General features: G+C 37.0%; 1 protein-coding gene and 1 pseudogene across 1 annotated transcript; one reads left to right on the top strand and one right to left on the bottom strand.

The window, feature by feature from the left end:
* Positions 1–8,528: 8,528 nt before the first annotated feature.
* Positions 8,529–9,550, bottom strand: LOC147552154 (uncharacterized; annotated as a pseudogene).
* Positions 9,551–13,561: 4,011 nt separating this feature from the next.
* LOC147552155 (cysteine-rich receptor-like protein kinase 15) lies at positions 13,562–17,435 on the top strand. The gene is made up of 8 exons (XM_086668611.1): positions 13,562–13,586; positions 13,669–13,800; positions 14,084–14,208; positions 14,290–14,304; positions 14,527–14,689; positions 16,580–16,811; positions 16,911–17,067; positions 17,157–17,435. Exons 1-8 carry the CDS (start codon positions 13,562–13,564, stop codon positions 17,433–17,435), a joined length of 1,128 nt encoding a protein of 375 aa, XP_086524737.1.
* Positions 17,436–19,734: the final 2,299 nt, after the last annotated feature.

Genomic DNA, 19,734 nt, shown 5'->3' on the forward strand with positions numbered 1-19,734 from the left:
GTATTCTTCACTTTAATGGTGAAACTAAGACTAGATATTTTGCCATTGTACTTGGGTGTACTGCCAAATTTGAATTATCAATGAGAAAATACAATCCAATTCCAAACAACAGATGTTCGATGGTCCTAGTAAGGAAAGAGGTGATCATCTTCTTCTTGATGATTTCCTTCTTCATCATCATGAATATGCAAGGCTTGCATAAAAATTCAAGTCCGCTTTCAAAACAAAGCAACAACAACTCAGTGAAGTGCATAAACATCAGCTTGGAGTGCTTGTGACTTTCTGACGGCATTACACCATGTAAAAGGCTTTGGATATAAATCCATGTAACCCTTATACACTCATAAGGATCAACAAGTTAGGGAATGATTTGAAACAGTAATTCAAAGTTCCCCACCTATATACTGACTTCTTCCAATAAAATCATTACATCACACCTCTTAATTGAAGCTTCATGTTCTTTGATATATGAATAGGTGCCATGTCTTTCTCCATGATTTTCTTCTAAAACGTTCAAATTATTGATTTATTTTTTCTTTTGTAAATGTATGAAGCTTTGCCACGGATTCTGCTTTTGTTTGCACCCGATGGAGTTTATTGTCCATTTACTTTAATCCCTTAGAATATTCCCTCATTCTTTCTGTTTTTTCTCTCTTGTCTAGTCACTTTGTATTCTAATTTTGTTACTATATATGAGATAACTATCACCACATGCTTCAAGTGTGCGAACCCATCATCTCCTACAGATTTCCTAATTTTTCTTTCTGTTTTTTCCTAATTTTTCTTTCTGTTTTTTCCTAATTTTTCTTTCTGTTTTTTCCTAATTTTTCTCTCTTTCCTCTTTATTGCTTTATCATTTCGTTTCCTCTTCTCCTTCTTCTCCACTTTATTCATGGATGCTATAAATTCTGATCTTCTAAAACAGTGGTGGTGATTGTGAGGCAACGGAACCACCAATTTTGGTGGTTCTTGAAGGTTTCCAGCGGTTACCGGCAAACAATCAAACCTCTCTATATCTCTTTTCTTCAAAATTGCTTTTCTTTGGTTGAGATTTAGTCTCTTTTCATTATTTCCCATTTCCCCTTCTCCTTCTTCTCCATTTTATTCATGGATGCTATAAATTCTGATCTTCTACAACGGTGGTGGTGATTGTGAGGCAACGGTGGTGATGGTGAGGCAACGGTGGTGGTGTGACAGGTTCTTAGGGTTCATTGATGGTGGAGTGGTGGAGGGATCTGTGGTGATGTTTAACGATGGTGGTGGGTGGTGGGTGGTGGTGGTGGTGGTGGCGGTATGGTGGTGTTTTTGTGATGGTAGCGTGGTGGTGGAGACGAAAGGTGCGGTTAAGGGTGGTGGTGGTTTCTGTGGTGGTTTGTGATGGTGGTAGGGTTTGTGGGGTTCAATGATGGTGGTGTTTTTTGTGATGTGTTCGGTGGCGGTGCCGGTGGCGGTGGTGATCGTGCGGAAAAGGGTAGAAAAGACAGGATATTTAGTATATCTATATCTTAGTACAACAAAATACAAGTGAGATTACTTAGTATCTCCATATACTATGTATAATAATTGGCGATTCCACAGTGGTGGTGGCGACTTCCTGGTTATGGCGGAGGTGGCTCGCTCGGTTAGAGTATTACAGCCTCAGTTATGCGCTTGTCGACCTTTAGGGTCTTTTCGTTCTCGGCCTTTAGGGTCTTTTGTCTGTGTATGTATCTTTTATTTTATTGAGTCGGTGTCTAGTCCAATTTCTTTCTCTTCATGAGGCACTTAGCATTTAAAGGTATGTAACTCTCATGAAGTTTTCAGAAGAGAGAAATAAGAATGATCTTCCATGTAACATTGTGATTTATTCACTTATGAATGAAATGGTTCACATGGCTTCAAAAAAAAGTATTATTCTGTGACCCTCTCAAACGTCTGCCTCTAAAAACAGTTCCTCTACATCTAATATGAGAAGATGGGTCTATTCCAATCCAAACAGTACTAGATTACTCCAATACGCCATGTGACTATCCAGCACTTTCCTTCTTTGATGGTTCATGCCACATACTCACAGGTTAATAATCATAACAGCCACATAAGTAATTACTAAGTTTGAATAGTCCCTTACTAATAAATTCAATAGCCATATACAGACCGGTGAAGTCTCTTATCGTATTTCAGAGACTTCAAAGAACTATAGCCTACTGTGGTATTATGCGAGGATACTTAACAAGATCTTATGAGAAAGCATGTCATACCATTAATGACATATTGTCATCTAACTATTCTTATAACGTAATGAACTTGCAATCTCAAGTCTGAAATTGTTTTCAGTAAAAATAGACATAAAAGTGCAGATTCATATCATATAACATGAGGTTCCAAACGTTAGGCTTCTAAGCAGACTAAACTAGACAATTGTCTAATTTTAAATGCATGTAGGTATAGAACAACCATCCTACAAAAACTAATTCAAAATTACTGTCAATAATGCCAATGCTGGAATTTATCGGTTTTGACCGATATCTCGCAACTATATAATGGATTTCAGTAAGAAATTCATAAAGATCAGAGACTTTAATCAGAATAAATAGAAAGTAAAGAACATGGAAGAGGGTTGATGTTACTAGACTCAAAAACAAAGTACAAGTTGTACACGTCTCTGTTTGATGTATTAGAAGCAACACATTACATTGAGTCAAAGGCATTTCTGTTGGAACAGGGGCATACCAGAAATGATAAGCATTTTACATTTCAAGAAACCAAACCCGATTATATGATTGTCTTAAGATTGTTGGAATTGGGGTTTACGGGTTCGATTCTTGACAACGAATAATATGACATTATAAGATTGTATAAATATAAAAACGAAAAACTTATCTTGTTTGATCGAGGCGAGTGGTCACTCTTTCCTTAAGACAATCATGTCCCTGCATTGGTGCTAACGGTTCTATAGACATTTGTCTCTCAAGATACAACGATCGCGTCGTATAGAAAGAAGCACTACAATTCTATACGCTCCATCGAACTTTCTAGTTACTATGCGCTCATTGACGACTCTAGACTACTCAACTTTGTCTTCACAATATACTAAAGGCTGTCCGAAACTTATATTTCAAAAGAGAAATCAAATTGAGTATTTATAGAGTTGCTCATGACTCTACAAATCCACAAGATGTCCCTCCATTTGGGTTGTGACTTCCCATAACTTGTGTCTTTTCACAAGTAACCATTAGATTTAATTTCACTCAAATAAAAAATTATTTATTATATAAACAATTTTCCAACAATTACCACATCCAGATTTAACCTCAAGATAAATGGGAAATTAGTTGGCGATTTTTCGGCCTCTAGAGGCCTGAGACAAGGGTGCCCATTATCACCCTATCTCTTTATTCTAACCTCCCAATCACTCTCCCTCTTAATTTCTCATTATGCCAGGCAGAATATGTTTACAGGGTACAAGATTAACCAAGTCTGTCCGAGCATTACACATTTATTATTTGCGGACGACTTGATTATCTTTGGAAATGCAAAGATAATAAATTTAACTGCAATATTACAATTTATGGCACAATATGAAGCTTTTTCAGGACAGGAAGTCAACTTCGAGAAGTCTTCTATTATCTTTAGCCAAGGAGTACCGACTCAAATCCAACAACAGTTCGTCACCCAACTGAAAGCTCCAATCATGACGGACCAAGCCAAGTATTTAGGAGCCCTGCTCCTCAAACCAGGTAACCGTATCAAGAGTCATGAGTGGTTGGTGGAAAAATTTCATAACTCTTTGGCCGACTGGAAACAAAAAGTTATTTCTCAAGCTGGCCGTACTGTCTTGATCAAATTCGTCCTTGGACCCTACTGCACATACCCATTTAGCTACCAACTTTTACCAGTAGGGGTTATTAACCAACTCGAAAAGGCAGAACGCAATTTTCGGTGGGGACATGGAACACATGAAAAGAAATTTCATTTCATTAAATGGGATATTAATTAGTAGCCCCAAACATAAAGGTGGTCTAGGCATTCGGTCATTGCAACAAGTCAATGAAGCAATCATCTCTAAAATGACTTGGAGGCTCATTACAAACTCGAACTCTATTTGGGTCAGAATCTTAAAAGGAAAATATGTTCATTATAATGATTTTTGGTCGTCTAGTGCCCCCTCCTCTCCATCCCCCTTATGGAAAGCTGTTCTTAAAACTAGAGATGTCATGGAAAAGAAGGTCCTTTGGATCATAGGAGATGGCACTTCTGTTAAGCTCCACCTTGACCCCTGGCTTCCTAATACTCATAATCACAGACCCATTTGTGTCAAGGAGCTTCCATCTAATATTTTTTGGGTAGCAGATCTGATTATTACAAGCACTAACAGTTGGAATATGCCTCTTATCTCTTACTATTTTGATAGCCAAACGATTCAGGACATTACCAGGATCAAACTACCACCAAGAAAGCAACAAGATAGACTCGTCTGATGTCCATCAGAAAGTGGAAAATTTTCTACCAAGTCCTACTATACAGAAATTAAAGAACTTCTAACGCTAAATGAGAAAGCACAAAGATTTCCGTGGAAATAATTTTGGAAGAGAAAAGAGATGAAACCGAATATTCAGACATTCATTTGGAAACTTACTCATGATGGACTCGCTAATCTCAGCAATATAGGTAAGAGATTAGATCACGTACCCCAAACTTGTCGCATGTGTAATACTCAGGAGATTGAAACAGTAGAACACCTCTTTGGTACTTGTCCAAGATTCAGACAACTCCTGCAACTCGCAAGTGGAGTAAAACTAGATCAGACTCCAATAGACCCAGTGAATCGTCTGAAAAACATATTGGAAGATCCACAAAGAAGAGAAGAAAAATGGTATATAACAACTTATCTTATGTGGAATTGGTGAAAGCAAAGAAATGAGCTCATCTTCACCAACTCACAACCGGACTTACAGAGATGTTGGTGGTCTACTCGAGAAGAGCTCATGTATGTTCTTCACCTTCAAACCCCGATTTCCACTAATGAACTTGAAATTCCAGAGAACTGGAGTCCTCCTCCGACTGGGTGTACCAAGATCAACTTCGATGAGTCATTTAAGGAGACAAGAGCCTCAAGTGCAGCGGTAGCAAGGGACGAACAAGGAAATATTTGTGATGTAAGAACTCAGAGTTTTTCGCCTCTCTTTCCGTTCCATAGCGAGATGTTAGGGTTTAGGTCGGCAGTAGAAATCTTGGAGGAGATGAATGGAGAGGCTTTTATAATTGAAGGGGATTTTAGGGTTTTGCTAGATTTAATCTCAGCCACAGATCGAGAAACCCCGTGGAGACTTTCTGTAACGCCCCAAATATAGATTTCCACGTCGGCCGCCATGAAACCCTAAACTCAAAGCATTTCTCCGCAGAACAGTAAACATAGTTGATATACCCATCAAAAGAGACAAAGAATATCAAATGTGAAGCTCATAAGAATCAATAAATCATCTAAAAGAAATCCATTAAACTTTCTTAACTCAAACAATGGTTCTCAATCATCAACAAGTAGGTCAGACAATAACAAATGAAAGAAATAACTATCTAGAAAGTGAAACTCCAAATAACTACCTAATCTCGAAAGCGAAAACTAAGAAAGAAGCTCTGAGCTGACGAATTGGGATCAAGTTGGTGGCGCTCCCCGAACTCTATCACCTGAAAAATAGTAGGCTGGGTCAGAACCCAGCTAGTAGATTTCTAATTACCTAAGGTCTAAATAGACCAATTTAATAACAAAACCAAGTATCGAACAGTAGAAGAAAAACAATAACAGTCTATTGTGTTACACCTTTCGTGTCAACACCACTAAAGTCAACCTGATTCACAGTTGAAGAGATTCAAACAATACAACTCCCCTTTTGGAGGGGCATAACCAATTTTGAGGTCCACAAGATAGCTTCACTTGTCATCCGTGTTTGCATCGACTTAAACCTCTCAATAGACAAGGGATACCACACATAAAGGGGATCCGTGCAACACGAGCACTTCACATATGAGCAGCAGGCGAGCCAACCTCTTGTTGGTAAATTACTTCTCAAATTAGAAGTATGTGGTCCACAAGAATGAACTTGTGTTTGCATCGATCATCCTTTCGAGCCAACCACCTATGGATTACAACCGTCAATCCATATTAGAACTCAAGCTCCTGGTCCACTAGGTTGTCCAATATCACATTGACAAACCCGTGTTTGCAATCGACCCACATGTCGAGCCAACCAGTCTTAGTTCAATCCATTAACGAAACTCAAGATCATGGTCCACCAAGTTATCCGATATCGTATTAGTAACTAGTGTTTGCAATCGACCCACATGTCGAGCCAACCATTCTTGGTTCCGACTAGCCTATGCTTTATAGGTTAACAACCTAAAGCAATATATCACACACAACTATTGGTAGCACTTATGCTCCAATATCATACACATTAGCTCATACAATTAATTATCAATATCAATAACATAAACACAAACAATTCTTAATATCTAGGCTGCTGTCCGGGTGTATATATATATATATATATATATACCATATTTATATAACCTAAATATCCTAGGTTGTTGTCCGGGAATATGTATACTCCATTAATATAACTAAAATGTTCTAGGGTTACTTTATTGTTGTTGGGATTAGTTTCTAATCAAAGTATATGTATATTGTATCACTAATTGGTACTAATTTGATGATAACCTAGCAAAAAATCGTGGTTTAAAGTTGTTATTGTTCTAACCATTCAAATCTAGGTTTGAAATTAACGAGGGCTATGTAAAACCTAAGGAAAAAGAAACCTACTTGATTTTGTAGCACCAAGAAGAAGAAATCAAACCCCTTTGAAGCTCCTTCTCTTTCCCACTTTCTCTCTCTATTCTCTTCTTCTCCTTCACTTTCTCTCTCTAGGTTTGCCTCTTTGTTGCTGAGAAATAATAAGGGAATGAAGAATGTGAAGGATTTTAGGTTATAAGGGCTTAAGAGAGTTTCCTTTTTCTAGGGGTTTCTATTATGACGAAATTCTAAAGGCACCCCCTTATATATGGGTTATTACACTTTCCAACGAGATCAACGACCTCCGTCATCGCACGCGTCTGCTCAATGTTACACTTGCATACTGCCCACGTGCCAACAATCAGCTAGCCCACGAGTTTGCTGCTTCAGCTTTGCCCCCTTAATTTGGCAACATGCCGGTTTAGTACCTTTGTTAACTGTTGTGTTACGTTTTATCCCCGGTCGATTTTGACCTGGGCTAACTTTGTAATCTGTTTTATGTTTAATGGTATTTGCTTTTACTCAAAAAAAAAAAAAATTTGGTATAGTGAATGTTCTTTGAGGTATTCTAATAAATCTTATTTCAAGATTATGAATGAAAAACAAAGAGTATATCTTGCTAATGCAGATAACATCACAAATCCAAACAAGTTTTTCCCAATATTAGGTGGGTTGTTAGATGATCTTATAACAGAAGCTGTTCTTTCTAATAATTCTTCTTCTTCATCTTTCTTCTGGTCCTATTAACTATGCCACTGGAGAAGCAAATTGTGCAAGGTTTGAGAAGATGTATGGGCAAGTTCAGTGTATGCCTGATATATCATCACTTAGTTGCAGTAGATGCCTTCGAGTTGCTATCGGCCATTTATCGGCATGTTGTGATGGGATACAAGGTGGAAGAGTTATTTATCCCAGTTGTACTTTCAGGTATGAGATATATCCTTTCTATAAATCTAAATTGGTGATTCCGGCACCACCGCCCCCATCCCCTCCTTTGGGTCTACCACCTGAACCAGGATCACCACCGGCAGCGAGGAGTTCTCCTACAAGCACCACTACTACTATTACAACAAGTCTCCACTACAAGCACCCCTACTATTACAACAAACTAAAATATATATTGTTTGGTTCTTGAATTTAAGCATTACAGCAGTGATATTCTGCGCCGCCAGTATCCCGCCACAATCCTGGCCGAGCTATGTGGATGGGCAGGATTTCCTGCCCCACTACATACTCGCTCGGATTTGTCGGGATAGTAGCCCTGGATACAACTTGGATGATTTATTAGGTATAAATAATCTCATTGGGCCTCATTTGGATACACATATAACTTACTTTTAAGAACTTTTTAATTAGCCCATAAAACAAGCGCTTAAAAATAAGCCGTTTTTGTTGTTTGGTAAAAGATAATAAAAGAGCCTTTTATCTCCAAATGTTGAAGCGGGGCGTTTGGGTAAAATAAGCTAAATGTGTTTTTATTTGATTATAAATTTTAATAGGAAACATTAAATTTATCAACAAGATAGATTCGTAAGAATTAAGAATATGTTATTAATTTATATATTATTAAACTAGACACAATATATAAGTACGAAAATAAACAAACTGATTTTTTTTTTTTGATAAATTTCAACAATGAAAATGTAACAACTTAATCATCATTATCATTGTTGACATGAGCAAGACTATCAGCAATTTGATCTCGAATGATGTCAATTTGCATTTGTTGTGTTTAATTGACTATTTGTGGTTGTGTTTCTTCTTAGTTTTCTCCACGCTCTTCTTCATCATCATAATCAAATACAGTTGCATCATTATCATATTCCTGCATTAACCAATCTGTAGCCGTTTCTTTACGTATAAAGTTGTGGGCTGCCATGCATGCTACAACAATTAATACTTGTGATGCATATGGATATGGTGGCATAAATTTAAGAATCGGAAATCTTGTTTTTAATACACCGAAGCATCGTTCTATAACACTCCTCAGTGACGAATGACGATGATGAAATATTTCTTTCCGTGTTCTCGCTTGACCACTGCGATGAAAATCAGGTAGATGGTACCGTACGCCACGATATGGAGCAGATAACCATTCATGTCCGAATATCCGACATCAACAACATAATATTTACCTAAAATTATATGCAATTATGTATCAGTGTACCAATATATATGAATATCAATGTAGTAAATCATAATTAAAACTTACATGCGGGTGGATGTGGGAAATTCATCAACGGGTTATTAATTGTCTGAAAAAAAATCTTCCAATCATTAGCGGTACCTTCCCATCCACAAGTACGAAATTAAACTTCATGTCAAATGAGCATATTGCTAGCACATTTTGGGTGTATATACCTTTCCGTCCTCGAAATGGTACTTGTTGTGCCAACTAAATATGAGCACTAATATGTGTACCATCAATTGCTCTAATACAATCCTACAATTACAAAGATAATTATAAAAAAAGATCTACTATGTCATATTTTTCATTTAAAATTAAATTTGATACATTACCTTGAAAAATGGCCAGTATTTCGAGTTATGTCGAATATGAGATGGAACTACGCTATTTTCGGGAGGTTTGATAATTGAAATAGAAAATTTTGCCATAACTTTTAATACAGAATTAAAATGGCGACTGATAGTTTCTCCGGAGTGTTGGAATCGGTCACACATCATAACATTTCTTTCATTATGACCAATAGTCATAAGAAAAATTGCCATTTGCTCTTCAATAGACACATGTCTTGTATTCTTCAATAAACCTTCTTGTCTCATTGTTTGACACAATTTTCTAAAAACGTGTTGATCCATACGTAATAAATCACGACATTAATTATCGATCATGAGATTCGAAGTGCAGAATCCTAAGAATAACATTTCAATTAGACACATAATCATTTAGTTGGAATCACTTTATGGTGTTATACTCTTGAAGATGTCGATCATGAGATTCGAAGTGCAGAATCCTTGCCGTTCAACTTCAGTATAATAAGTGTGACCACAGACAACTTCTTTGACAGCTAAGGCAAGGTGGTTTTGGTTCGTATACAAGGTAGTGCTAAGTTATTAATTTTACATAATTGGAGTAAAATTAACTTTTCAATTATTAAGTGAGTTGTTTGATGTTTATCAGGGTACACTTAGAGATGGGAAAGAAATAACTTCATAACGTGCCCAACCTTAGCAGTTATCAATAGGGTTATTTCCCTAATAGTCCTCAACTTTGTGACCAGTTTCCCGCTTGGCCCCCTAAATTAGCAAAAATACCCATATGGCCCCCTATTTCCGTTATCTTTAACTTTCTGTTACTCTCTCTCTTCTATCTCATTTTCTCTCTCTGCCACATCATTTCAACACGCCACCTCATCGTCTTCTCCAGCAAGTCGCCGGCCGGCCAATTTTCCGGCCAGCGACTTTCAAAAATATTAATTTTTTTTATTTTCTCTCTCCTCTCTCTCTCTAAATTTTTTTTTATCTCTACACACTTCGGCGAAGGGTTTCCCTTCGCCGGAGTACCTCGATCTGTTCAAGGAACAGACCTTGAAGGTCTGCTCCTTGAACAGATCTCGGTCTGTTCCTTGAACAGATCTCGGTCTGTTCTTTGAACAGATCGTGGTCTGTTCTTTGAACAGACCTACTCCGGCGAAGGTCTCCTTCGCCGGAGTAATTTTAGAGAGAGAGAGGAAGAGAGAAAAAAAAAATATATTTCTTTTTTTTAGTTTGAAGGTCGCCGACCGGAAATTTGGCCGGCCGGCGACCTCTGCCGAAGAAGGTGATGAGGTGGCGTAACAGATGATGTGGCGTGAGTTGGCAGAGAGAGAAAATGAGATGGAGGAGAGAGAGTAACGGAAAGTTAAAGATAACGGAAATAGGGGGTCATATGGGTATTTTTGCTAATTTAGGGGGCCAAGCGGGAAGCTGGTCACAAAGTTGGGGGCTATTAGGGAAATAACCCTTATCAATATTGTCTCCGCTTTTACCACCTTACATAGGTACATGGTTTTATTCTTGACGAAGACACCACAAACCCACCCAAAAGGCCCCAGTCCTGACTAAACTTGAGCGCAAACTTAAAGCCCACTCTCCGGACACTCTCGCGAGCGATGTGGGACTATACAATCCCCACCCTCGACAAAGAGCCGCCCTCGACTCTGATACCACTTTGTAATGCCCCAAGCCTTAGCAATTATCGATATTGTCCCCGTTTTTGTCACCTCACATAGGTACGGGGTTTTGTGTTTGGCGAAGGCACTACGAGTCCACCAAAAGGCCTCGGTATTTATTGGAGGAGATCCCCTTCGACCAAAGCGAGCAATTTGTCGGCTAGCACAATTGATGAAGAAAATCATGAAGTCCGAACGATTTAGGGATCGTAGTGTGTTTAGCTAAACACCGACTAAGATCGTCGATTTATTAGGTAATTTGCGCCTAACATCTTCCGGATCCTATATCGGGTTAGACCAGAGAGTGTCTACTTAATCGGAAGATATGACTAGACGGATGAGACATATAAACATGAGTTAGACCCATAAATATGTCCAAATCGCCTAAACAAAGATAAATCAAAGCTCAAGATCTTCTCAATTATGTGAGTATGATTACGTCAAATTGAAACACTAAATACTTGATTTATAAGTCGGGTTTCTTGAGTATCCGGGAATTTATCACAGGCATGGAAACATTGGAATAATTTTTAGAATGTTTGGATCCAATAATGCAAGACAACTATTCGATAAGGGAAGTTATGAGATGCATCCACATTGCGTTATTATGTGTTCAAGATGATATAGCTCTCAGAGTTTCAGACCAACAATGGCATTGACGATTTTGATGCTCGGCAGCAATTCTGCTGCTCTTCCAGTTCCCGACAACTGAATATTTTGTGTTTGACAAATCAATAATAGAGGCGGCGGTGAGTGTCAACGAGGTGTCAATTACAGATCTGGTGTCAAACTTTAATCAAGGTCCTCTTGTCAAACGAGGTAAACCAAATTTTTACATGCGAAATAATAAACACAAATTTGTAATGATTTTCCCTTATAAACTTGTATGAAATCTTTGATGAGTATAAACTCAATAAATAGTGTTGCCCTGTCATGGACTTGACATTCATATCAAAATTAGAGTTATAACTTTGTCTTTTTACGAAATAAAAAAATTTAAATTTAGAGATATAGATTAAATACAGAGAAAGATGGTCTTAGATAAATCTCTTAAATTGATGTGAATTAATATCAAATTGATATGTGAATATGAAGTTTAACAAAAGACAAACTACTGCAAAAAAGAAGGTTATGGCAACAATAGTTTGTCTAGTTTACATGATTAATGATAGCTTCATCTCACTTATTTTGCTCTTCAATAAAGATCGCTCATCCGATGATTGGGAATTTAACAACGGGTCCGTTAAGTGTTTCAATGGTGAGTATTACGCGGTTGCAACAATAGTCCTCAGGGCGAGGGCGATTCTCTAATATTGCATACACAGTTACATCTGGACGGTCTTTCTGAATCGCAATTCTTGCCTGCAATGGTGTTTTTCCCAACAATTCCGGCCAAGTCGATTTACCTACAAAATCACATTTTAATGATTAACTGTTTTAACATATGTGACAGTATGATAGGACATACATACAGAGGACTAAAGAACACATACCTTCACATGGAGGGCCATGGATGCACTCGAAAGTCATTATTGATGTTCAAGGTCGCGTTCTACTAGTATGAGAATGTTGGCATCTTGAAGATGGATGTCATTATTTATACATATTTTTCGGTATACCATCATTAAATTATAAGATCTATAATCAGATTTTTAAATTATTAGATTAGATTTAAGAATTTCTAATCACTTATGACTAAAATCAATGAGATTTTTGTTTCCATAATATGGGTTTGAAGAGTACTATCATTAAGTTATAAGATTTATAATCAGATTTTAAAATTGTTAGATTCAGTAAAATCTAATCACTTATGACTAAAATCAATGAGATTTTTGTTTCCATAATATGGGTTTGAAGAGTACCATCATTAAGTTATAAGATTTATAATCAGATTTTAAAATTATTAGAAGTTAGATTCAGTAAAATCTAATCACTTATGACTAAAATCAATGAGATTTTAGTTTCCATAATTTGGGCTTCAACATCGAAACAGGAGCCGCAAAATTGGAAAAACAGAATAATATGGGCGTCAACTTTAGTTGACCAATCTATTTTCTTATTGTTATAAGGAAATAATTTTGAGTGAAATTTTGTTAGGCATTTTCATGGCGGGCAATATACGGACAAACATATTTCTTATGTAGATAAATATATAGGGTGTAAAAATAACTGATTAATAGAGGACGATTTATTTTAAATAACTTTCGTCGACATAATTCACCAACACCTTCTCTGACCAACCACCACCACCTTCTCCGATCGATTGTATCTCTTGATGAATAAAAATTGTAACGTCCCGAGCCTTAGCAGTTATCGATATTGTCTCCGCCTTTACCACGTCGCACTTGTCTCTTACTTTCTCTCCTTAAATCTTGCCCCACCACATACTTGCTCGGGATTTGCCGGGATAGTAGCCTTGGATACAACTTGGATGAGTTATTAGGTATAAATTATCTCATTGCCACTTAGTTTCCCAATCTTTACATTCAGTAGGCTTCTAAAATTTCAATTAACTGATCAAGAAAATTATTGATTACTTGTTAATTACGCAGAAACAGAACTGAAATAATTAATCAGTTGAAGAACTTATCGTTTTGTATCGCTTATCTCTTTTTCTTTAAAGATGGGTCTAAATAGTCCTAGAATGGGTGAAGTTCAGAAGTTTATCTAAGTTTCGTCGTTCCAAGAAACTTAACCCTGATTCTTACTTGGTTCTTGTAAATCATGCAGCAAAGAGAAGGGGCTCATCCAAACTTGCTATTATCATTGTTGTTCCTTCTATTCTTGTATTAATATCCGCGCTTGCTGTTTTCGAGTTCTGCTTCCGGAGGAGAAAGAAAATGAAGAAATTTAATTTTAACGGTAAGAATTCTTTTCCTTTTTTGACCTAAGAATCAAACTCCAAATTTTCCAAGTGATGTACTGTTACCTATTTAATTCAAAAAATTTAATGTTTTTTAAGAGCGCAAAACTTCATTTACTAGAAAACCAAAAGGAAAAGAATAACAAACATACAACTATCTGGCAACTCAAACGCCAGGATGGGACAAGAAGAAAAGTGTTAAGTTAGTATACTAAGAATAGCATTTCAATTAGACACAGAATCATTTAATTGGAATCGCTTTATGTTGTTATACTCTTGAAGATGTCGATCATGAGATCCGAAGTGCAGAATCCTTGCAGTTCAACTTCAGTATAATAAGTGCGGCCGCGGACAACTTCTCTGAAGATAATAAGCTAGGGCAAGGTGGATTTGGTTCTGTATACAAGGTAGTGCTAAGTTAATAATTTCACATAATTGGAGTAAAATTAACTTTTCAATTATCAAGTGAGTTGTTTGATGTTTATCAGGGTACACTTGAAAGTGTAAGAATCTCCCATACCTCTTATTGAGGTTGGGTATTGTATTTATAATAACAAATGGATCAGTACAAGTTAGATCTCAAAGATATTCTGGGAAATTCAAAATTTAAAATACAAGATAGATGGGAGACAAATAAGAAGGGGCAGCAGACAATGACAAGGAAGAATCAGCAGTTGGAAGCCTCCATGCTTGCTGATCAGTTTCTGGAATGACAATGTTTGAAGGCAGAGACGAAGGTGCAGGGGGTTCCATCGAAAGCAACTGTGAGTCAGGGATTGTTGATGTTGCTTTACTGCTGGTTGGAGGGGAGAGGACTGAACAAAACCGGAACCGAAGAAGATGGTGAAGCATTGACTGTCGAAGAGGAAAATGAAGGGGGTGAAGAAGGTGAAAAAGGAATTTCTAAAAACACCCAACGAGGGGTCTCATCCACAGTAACTTCTTTACTAAGATTTTGCAAACCATTGAGTGCAAAAGGAAAAAGTGTTTCATCAAACAAGACATGGCGAGAGATAAAAATACGAGACGTAATCGGATTGAGACACTTGTAACCCTTATGAGTCTCATTATGCCCAATGAAAACACATGGAGAACTCTTATAATCAAGTTTATTTTGGCGATAGGGTGTTAATAGAGGAAAACATTGACACCCAAAAACACAAAAAAAATCATAATCGGGTTGTCGCTAGTATAAAATCGAAAAAGGTGAGACATTTTTTAAAACAGGCGTAGGTAAGCGATTGATAAGAAAAGAAGCGGTGCTAAAGGCCTCAGACCCAAATGATTTTGGCAAATGACTTTGATGTAAGAAGGCTAGACCAGTTTCAACAATGTGACGAATTTTCCGTTCGGCCACTCTATTTTGTTGAGGGGTGTGGGGACAAGAAAATTGTTGCGAAAAATTATTTCTCGTTGATCTTATCTCTTTTATGTGGCATTTGAAAAGTGATCGTCTGCCACCTTCATTAGATTCTTCTTTCTCTCTCATATCTCTCTCTCTCTCTCTCTCTCTCTCTCTCTCTCTCTCTCTCTCTCTCTCACTCTCTCTCATGATTTTAAGTTTAATTGGGCGTTATGAGGTTGTTGATCTAAAGTTTTTCATATATAAACTTTATGAACAAAATTTATTTCAAGATCTTCCGTCTAAATATCACATTCTCTAGCAATGGGAATATGACCTTTCCCATTGTGGTGGCAGCTGCGTTTGGTGATTGGGGGGCCAACATCAAATTGTAGCATATTTCCTCTTACATGCAACCTCTCTTGCTCTTTCAATCCTGCACAACACTAGTTCGTCCTCAGCTTAGTTGTCATCGTCATCATATTTAGAGTTTACCTCGGACTTCTGTAAGAGCATTGGATCGTCCTCAGTGTAGTCGTCATCTTCGTATTTAAGGTTATCGCGGATTTTTGTAAAAGCGTATTCAACGGGGATGCACCAAATATCCGATCAAAAGGCAATCTTCACTAAAAATTTTGGTGAATTGGTAAATCTGTCTCCAATAATGTAATAGCTGAATAAGAAAATTTGTCAATCCTTGATATATGAAACTTCATACTGTTCTATTTGAATAAAAAAGATGAAGAAAATTTGTAGTGTTAAAAGGAATGAAATGAATATATTGAGATTTGAGAAATGGGTGATTACAAGTACAGTTTTTAGCCAAGAAGCTTAAACCCGAAAAATGCAGAAACGAAAAAGAAAACAAGCGGCCCTCATTCGGCTTAACCAACCTCACAATGTTGCTATCAATGCTTCCCAATTTTGAGTTAACTAAATAACTACATGAATAATTGGAAAGACATATTTCAAGCTCCTAAAATCTCCTATTCTTCAAGAAAGTTCGTCTTCGATGACTTTTGATAATGTTTTATGGCTCAATGATTATCTGCTTGAACGATGTACTTCGAATGATGAAAACTCTCTAGCGTACTTCGCATATGATATCGTGTCTAGAGCTTGGGCATTGCTTCCATGCCTTTCTCTTTTCATTCCTACCAAAGATAATGCATTAGTTGAATAAAAATGGGTATTAGAAGCAAAACAATGAGCGCTAGACCGAGTAATAAGGCGTTTCTAAGTAATTTAGGAGTTTCTATATTTTAGAGTTTCTAAGTAATTTAGGAGTTTCTATATTTTAGAGTTTCTAAGTAATTAAGGAGTTCCTATATTTTAGAGTTTCTAAATAATTTAGGAATTTCTGTACTATGGCTCCTAATTTTCTCTTACACAGGCTCACGAGAAAGAGTTATTTTTTGATTTAAACCAATGAGCAGATCCGATCAAGCGAACACTTTTGAACTGGGAAAAACGATCCAGGATAATAGGAGGAATTGCCCGAGGACTTCTCTATCTTCACGAGGATTCTCGACTTAGAATTCGAGATCTTAAAGCTAGCAATATATTACTAAATGAATATATGGTACTCAAAATCTCGGACTTTGGCATGGCTAGGCTTTTTGTGGTAGATCAGACTCAAGCTAATACAAATAGAATCGTCGGAACATAGTAAGTACTCGAGTAATAAACCAATTGATATTCACTCTACGTTAGATCAAACTATGAACCACTTAAATTCTTGTTATATTAACATTTCCTCGTCTGCAGTGGGTACATGGCTCCAGAGTATGCAATGCACGAACAATTCTCAGTGAAATCAGATGTTTTTAGTTTCGGTGTCCTTGCGCTAGAGATTCTTAGTGGAGAAAAAAACACCTCGTTCTATGAATCGGTAGTAGGAGGAGCTCAAGATCTTCTCAATTATGTGAGTACAATTCTCTTTTTTGGTTAAACTGAAAAACTAAATACTTGAATTATTTGTCGGGTTTCAAGTAATTGGGGATTTTATCACAGGCATGGAAACATTGGAATAATGGGACATTTTTAGAATGTCTGGATCCAATAATGTTGGACAACTGCTCGACAAGTGAAGTTATGAGATGCATCCACATTGCGTTATTATGTGTTCAAGATGATATAGTTCTCAGACCCACAATGGTATCGATGATTTTGATGCTCAGTAGCAACTCTGCTACTCTTCCAGTACCAGCACAACCTGCATATTTTGTGTCTGATGGATCAATAGTAGAGGCCGCAGTGAGTGTCAATGAAGTGCCAATTACTGAACTATAACCTAGATAACCATAAAAAAGTCAATAACTTTTCTTAGTTTCTTTTTGTTGGTTGTTTTTTTTACAGTAGAAAACTAAGTTATGCACTTGGCTATTTCTCCTTTCTTGGTTGGGTCAACAATTCCCTTAGATCTCTTTTTTGATTTTTTTCGAAGTATTTTAGTCAAGATATGAAAAGAAAATGATGTAGATGTAAGAATAAATTAGATTTTTATAGGTCATAGAAATTGACCTCCTCTACATGAAACTCACTTGCTCTTTCAAATATGGCTAGTTAAATAAAAGTAAACAAATGTAAATTTTTGTAATATAATATAAAACTAGATAGGACTTTTGTACAATTTTGAAAAAAATTGTGGGATATTACAATACCCTGCCCTTAGCGTAGAGTAGCCCTCGGCTCTGTTACCACTTCTTAACGCGCCGAGCCTTAGCAGTTATCAATATTGTCCCCGCTTTTACCACCTTACATAGGTACAGGATTTTATTCTTGACGAAGACACCACGAACCTACCCAAAAGGCCCCAGTCCTTACTAAACTTGAGCGCACACTTAAAGCCCACTCTCTGGACACTCTCGCGAGCGATGTGGGACTATACAACCCCCCACCCTCGGCAAAGAGTCTCCCTCGACTCTGATACCACTTTGTAACGCCCCAAGCTTTAGCAATTATCGATATTGTCCCCGTTTTTGCCACCTCACATAGGTACGGGGTTTTGTGTTTGGCGAAGACACTACGAGTCCACCCAAAAGGCCTCGGTATTTACTGAAGGAGATCCCCTTCGACCAAAGCGAGCAATTTGTCGGCTAGGACAATTGATGAAGAAAATCATGAAGTCCGGACGATTTAGGGATCGTAGTGTGTTTAGCTAAACACCAACTACGATCGTCGATTTATTAGGTAATTCGCGCCTAACATCTTCCAGATCCTAAATCGGGTTACACCAGAGAGTGTCTACTTAATCGGAAGATATGACTAGAGGGATGAGACATATAAACATGAGTTATACCCATAAATATGTCCAAAACGCCTAAACAAAGATAAGGCAAAGCTCAAGATCTTCTCAATTATGTGAGTATGATTATGTCAAATTGAAACACTACATACTTGATTTATAAGCCGGGTTTCTTGAGTAACTGGGAATTTATCACAAGCATGGAAACATCGGAATAATGGGACATTTTTAGAATGTCTGGATCCAATAATTGAAGACAACTATTCGACGAGGGAAGTTATGAGATGCATCCACATTGCGTTATTATGTGTTCAAGATGATATAGCTCTCAGAGTTTCAGACCAACAATGGCATTGATGAATTTGATGATCGGTAGCAGTTCTGCTACTCTTCCAGTTCCCGACAACCTGAATATTTTGTGTCTGACAAATCAATAATAGAGGCGGCAGTGAGTGTCAACGAGCAGTTACAGATCTGGTGTCAAACCTTTAATCAAGGTCCTCTTGTCAAACGAGGTAAAACAAATTTTTACATGCGAATTAATAAACACAAATTTTTAATAATTTTCCCATATAAACTTGTATGAAATCTTTGATGAGTATAAACTCAATAAATACTGTTGCCCTGTCATGGACTTGACATTCATATCAAAATTAGAGTTATAACTTTGTCTTTTTACGAAATAAAAAAAATTAAAATTTAGAGATATAGATTAAATACAGAGAAAGATGATCTTAGATAAATCTCTTAAATTGATGTGAACTAATATCAAATTGATATGTGAATATGAAGTTTAACAAAAGACAAACTACTACAAAAAAGAAGGTTATGGCAACAATAGTTTGTCTAGTTTACATGATTAATGATAGCTTCATCTCACTTATTTTGCTCTTCAATAAAGATCGCTCATCCGATGGTTGGGAATTTAATAACGGGTCCGTTAATTTTTTTAACGATGAGTATTACGCGGTTGCAACAATAGTCCGCAGGGGGAGGGCGATTCTCTTCCATTGCATACACAGTTACATCTGGACGGTCTCTTTGAATCGCAATTCTTGCCTGCAATGGTGTTTTTCCCAACAACTCCGGCCAACTCGATTTACCTACAAAATCATATTTTAAAGATTACTTGTTTTAACATATGTGACAGAATGATAGGACATACATACAGAGGACTAAAGAACACGTACCTTCACATGGAGGGCCATGGATGCACTCGAAAGTCATTATTGATGTTCTAGGTCTTGTTCTACTAGTATGAGAATGTTGGTATCTTGAAGATGGATGTCATTATTTATACATATTTTTTGGCATACGATCATTAAATTATAAGATCTATAATCA

This window comes from Eschscholzia californica, unplaced genomic scaffold (assembly GCF_041429995.1).
Source record: "Eschscholzia californica isolate CP2 unplaced genomic scaffold, dmEscCali1.0.p SCAF_3, whole genome shotgun sequence".
Classification (NCBI taxonomy): Eukaryota; Viridiplantae; Streptophyta; class Magnoliopsida; order Ranunculales; family Papaveraceae; genus Eschscholzia; species Eschscholzia californica.